The 5,615-nt window shown below is 37.2% G+C and overlaps 1 protein-coding gene across 1 annotated transcript in view; it reads left to right on the forward strand.

Moving 5' to 3' along the window:
• The first annotated feature begins 214 nt into the window (after window positions 1-214).
• LOC107698444 (acylamino-acid-releasing enzyme) overlaps window positions 215-5,615 on the forward strand; it is a 47,278-nt gene continuing 41,877 nt past the window's right edge. Inside the window, exons 1-4 of the mRNA XM_016499459.1 lie at window positions 215-307; window positions 580-709; window positions 3,310-3,436; window positions 3,767-3,854. Coding sequence (XP_016354945.1) covers window positions 242-307; window positions 580-709; window positions 3,310-3,436; window positions 3,767-3,854 — 411 coding nt within the window. The 5' untranslated portion in view covers window positions 215-241. The remainder of the gene's footprint in view (window positions 308-579; window positions 710-3,309; window positions 3,437-3,766; window positions 3,855-5,615) is intronic.

The raw sequence follows: 5,615 nt of genomic DNA on the forward strand, positions 1-5,615 counted from the left end.
CAAAAAAAAACGAAAAAGGAGCCGTTTTCTCATTTTTCTACTTTCAATATTAAATCAAAAAAACGAATGATCGAATGATACACGGATTGTTCATGTGCTTTCAACTCGTAAACACGATCTATCCGACATGACTTGAACGATGTATGATGCGATGTAAACAAAGTCCTAATCTAACGCGCACGTCATCGCATCTGACCAATGAGAGAGAAGGACAGTGGCCTTGTGCCCCGCCCCCAGCTCCATGATGTTCAGTCGCAGGATTCCTCTCCACCGACTGTTTTCGCGCTGCGCTGTCATGGACTCAAAGGTACAGTCAAATGACTAAAATATGATTTAGAACAACCTCCTTTCGTGTGTATTTGTCTTTGTAGACTGCAGCAGAACGCAGATTGTTCATTCTCAACAGCTGAAAACCAGCTCCGTGTTATTCGGACAACTTCCGCGTCACGCGCTGAGAGCAGATGATCATTTTAAAAGCGTACATGTTGTGGCTGTGAATGCTGTACTCAGTGTATGTTCTCGTGTCTGGCTGCATGTCTAATGTATATTACTATGCCGTGTCCCCATGTGGTGTGTAAGGTGCTCCGGGAGGCGGCGGAGATCGCTCAGTTGTACCGGGATCAGTGTCGGTTCCCGGCGTTGTGTCGCGCGGATGTGGGACCGGTGATCACGTCACGATACGGCGGACAATACTGCAACGTCTATACAGGTTTACACTCAGCATCAGCACTGAAATGCTGAACGAACTACTGAAACGCACAGATTAAACTCATTTGAAGCGAACTGTTAAAACTCTGAGATTTAAACCATCTACCATCACTTAAACACATACATGGGTCTTAGCTTTTAGTTATTGCTCTTGAGCAGAGAAAGGATAAGGCCTGTTTATGCATGTGTCACACTGTGTGTGTCAAACAATCCTCAGACATGTTTTTACACTCCAGGGGAGTATTGCAGAAAGCAGGTTATGTGACATACTCGGTATGTTTAGGGGTAAGATAGCAGATAAACTCAGCTTTCGGTTCCAGAAACAAAGGTAAGTAGCCATAGACACTTACTCTCTGAACATAACCTGCTCTGGAGTAGGTTATGTTTCAGGGTTAGTTTACTTCAGCGCTATCAGTGCATGCGTGACCTTATAATATTATATATGATTACAATATAGTTATCAAATATACAAAATACATATATATATATATATTAGTTGTATATGTTAATTATATATCACTATTATAAGTAATATAAGGTAATATTATAGTATTCTAATGTGTTATATTTATTGTCATATATAATAGTTATCGATATATATTAGTGGTTCAACGGATCACAAATCTCACGGTTCGGATCACATTACGGTTTCTGACCCACGGATCGGATCATTTTTCGGATCAGCAAGAAAAGAAAAATATTTCAATTTAACTTGCTTTCCATTTATTACTGAAAGTGAAGTACTTCTTTGATACCAGAGCAAATACTACTAGATTAACTAAGAAAGTTTAAACATGATTAAAGAGACAAGAGAACAGCCAGTAAAAATAAGAACAAATACACAAATTACAAGCAGATAAATACAACAGAATATGTTACAAATAAAATAACGTTGGTAGTATTCAAATACAGAAATGTAGTAATTAGGGAAAATAACACTGCGGAGTGTTCACTGTATAAATTAAATATAGATTTTTATCACAGCTGTTTTGTTGTTTGATGATCATTAATGACAGCAGCAGTATTTATAGGCCGCTGTCCCTTTAAGACCTGATGCACGGATCCGATATAATGATACACTTCACATCCGATTTCTTTCTCAGCTGTTTTCATTCACTTGAGATATAACTGACTGCGTTTACCTGAATGATTGTGGAGATGGGTGTTTTGTCATAATTTCATGTGTATGTGTCTGTTCAGAGGATTCAGAAGAGGATTCAGTTCGGTGCTCGTGCGCTTCATGTGTGTGCGGCTGTTCCCTTTCGCCTTTTCTCTCTGGAATTGTTTAAAATTCGCTTGCTTGTGTAAATACGAACAAATAATAAACGTATACTCTATTATGGTTAAATTTTGCAATCAATCCGCGGATCACATGCGTGCCGAACCGTGGGGCTTGGTCCGTACGGATCAACTACGATCCGTTTAACCACTAATATATATTAATTACAAAACACTATTATAACAAGATAATGTTTATTTTATTCTAATATATTTATTATATTTTATTGTCATCTCACACATAGTGGATCTGCATTTTCTATAATGTATTTCTATAATAAAAATACATGTGACATTTCTTATTATATAATTAGCATCAAACAAACAATATAACTCTTGTTCTCAGTGATTAAATGAAAAAGAAAAATGATTGCACAACCATCAATTAGGTGGTGATAGGGTATATGTGACGGTAACTTAACCTTGCTTTCTGGAATACACCCCAGTGCTTCTGTTTTAATAAATAATGCAAAAATGGACAAATAATAATAAATATTTTGAGGTTCACTATTTACTCCACTTTGCCACAACACTGCAAACCTTCAGCTTTGAAGTTTGTCGTCTTCGTATTGAGCCAAGAGATCATCTGTTGGTCACTTGTCCTGTTCTCATTCAAATTCACAGGTTAGAGTTCATCGAACTTCAACTAGCATATGCAGCAAATTGCAACATTTCTTTGCACGAGCTTGCATTTGCGGTGTCCTGCAAAGTCTAGAGCAGGGTTCCCACAAGCCTCTAGTGGTTTGCACACCTCAGGTGGTCTGGTGTGATCGTTGCTTTATGAACAATTCAAATTCCAGGATGCCAAAGCTATTTTACATTAATCCTAGCATTACATTCAACCCGAACCTCATCAGCAGCAAATGTGACTCCTGTGCTACTTTGCTGTGATCAAGACTTCCCTTCTAGTCACAGGTCGATTCAATGGACAGACTGAATTGATAGTAAATGGTGCAGCAGGTCTGCCAAAAAGAAGAAACGTAAGAATCATTAGCTGGGTGATTGAAATGGCAGATAGCACAAAATATATCAAAACATGGAGTTTATTTTGCGTATACAGTATTTGATAAAGCATTGTTTATCTAGCAAACATGTTGTGTGTAGCATGCTGATATTACAATACCAGCAAATAACTTTTTTTTTTCAATACACATTGTTTCAAAGCAGCTTTACAAGAATTCATAATGCTAATGTTTTGAATAACTTAGTGCCTTATAGTCCACATTGAACACTTTAGAGCTATAGATGTATGAGATTCAGGTTTATTTTTTTTATTCATAAACACGTTATAAATAACCTCTCACACATGAGTTTGTCTTTCAGAGTGGACTCAGCGGGATTTGGAGAGGAATGAAAATGTGAAGTTTTGTCGCCAGTACATTGTGTTTCATGATGACAAATCAGTGGTCTACTCCGGACCCTCAGGAAACTGCACAGAAATCAAGGGAGAGTGGGTTCACTTTTTACTCATATGTGATCAAGGAAGGATATTTAAATGCATAGTTCACCCAGAATGGACCGTTATGTCAGCATTTACTTACCGTCATGTCGTTCTAAACCTGTATGACTTGTTTTCTTTTGCGTTACACAAACGGGGAGATACAGTATTCTGATGAATGTTTCAAAGGGTTTTTTCCATGCAATGAAAGTCACGGGTCCAGAACAGCACTGAAACACGGGTTTATCAAAACTTTCATTTTTACTGCTTCTTTAAGCAAGAAGTAAAAAAGTGCACGGGCCTGATACATCACGCTGACGTGCTCTGGCTCTGTGTGTTTAGGCTGCTCAGTGTGGATTCTCCATCCGGTGACATGAAGGCTGTGCTGAGAGAGAGCACCATTAAAGGAGAAGACAAGCAGTTCCTTGAGGTCAGATTGTTGACACAAATCATTTATTTGAGATGCCAGCTGTGCAAATGGCTAGACATCTGAACAAATATGTGATGCCTAGTATTAAAAAATGTGTTCTGGACCGTATGCATGAAACTCCAAAAATAACATCTCTGAATAGTTTTACACTGCCTGATGTTTAATAGTTTTACGAATAGGAAATATTCACATGACTTTGAAGTTATACTATCTATAGATATATCTTGGCTGTATCAGTAAAATGCAGGGCATGTGCATCAGTCCAAATTCCAGAGTCATAATTCCATTCTTCTATTGTGAATAGTGTGTGGTTCTCTATGCACACCATCCTGCAACTCTTAAATAGTAATCTATTTATTATGATTCCTCTCTAACTGAGGAGCAAAGTCAACACATTATGAATCACACTCATTCTCAAGTCTAGAAATAATAGTAAAATGATGGCATTCTTGAAAGTTTGACACATTAAGACTAAAATATTTCTCTGAACTGCTTCATACATACAGCTCCAAATTGTAAAAGTAATGAAGTGCAATCCAGTCTCAGCTCAGTGGTAGAGTCGGGTATTCACCATATTTACAATATCTAGTGAGCAGAAAAGGTCCATTTCCACCTGTGCATAAGTATTCAGATTCTTTGCTGACTTTTCATGTTGAGATTGTTTTGGCTGTAATTTACCTATGACAAACTCCAGTCTCTAAGGATGTTTATAATAATACAGATACATATGAAAACAGCGTTTTCGTTTTAGAATGCTCTCGGTCCACACTGGCGTTTTCGAGAATTTTCCAAAAGTTCCTCATCCAAACTGAAACATAGGAAAGCACTAAAATCATGTGATGATACATAGAGACCAGACATAATAAAGTTCTCAAACTGTTCTTCTGGCACAATTATTTTAGCATTTAGCAAAATATCTGCCCATCTACGGGTGCGTCCTGGTCGCTCTCAGTCGCTATTCCTTGTATAGTCTAATATGTAACTGCCCTCATGTTCTGCCACAGGACAGCAATTGCGAGTACATTTTCTGTCATATTCGCAGGACTGTAATATGAAGATTGTACAATGGCACATAACAGGCACATGCTTGTATAACTATAGATATCTGTTGGTACAAATGTATCACATGACTAAACATGCGTCGTCGTTTTCAAATACCTGCATTTTCACATTCTACACTACAACACTAAAAAAAGGTTTTCAAATTTATCCACTTGTGAGCATCTTCAAAAAGCTCAGTTTTCACAGAACAAAAACGCTTTCTCAGTGTGGATAAAAGGCAAAATCTAGAGAAAAAGATGTGTTGGGATTAGTATAGATGTAGCCTAAAGGACCTCAAGTGGCTGATTAAAAGCTTGGAATTTAACCTTATTAACTCTTTCCCCGCCAGCATTTTTGAAAAAAGTTGCCAGCCACCGCCAGCGATTTTGATGATTTTCACTAAAATTTGATGGCCTTCAGTATATTTTGCTGTGTGAATATTTGAATAGGCAATACACCAAAATAAAGATCAGAGCCTCTACTTTTAAACAAAAAAATCAGTTTTATTCTAGCTTAAAGCATTCTTTTTTATTAACACTTGAATATAGGTAGGTTTCATAAAAATGTATAATTTTGAGCAAAAAGGTGAGAAAATCAAATTTTTAATCAAAAACTACATCTGGATAATATTATGATTATCAAAGCATAAATCCAGTAAATCGCTTCCATCAACACCTCCAAAGCTTGCACAGACATATACCACTTCCTGGATCAACATTT

This window comes from Sinocyclocheilus anshuiensis, unplaced genomic scaffold, assembly GCF_001515605.1.
Source record: "Sinocyclocheilus anshuiensis isolate Anshui unplaced genomic scaffold, SAMN03320099.WGS_v1.1 scaffold1662, whole genome shotgun sequence".
NCBI lineage: Eukaryota > Metazoa > Chordata > Actinopteri > Cypriniformes > Cyprinidae > Sinocyclocheilus > Sinocyclocheilus anshuiensis.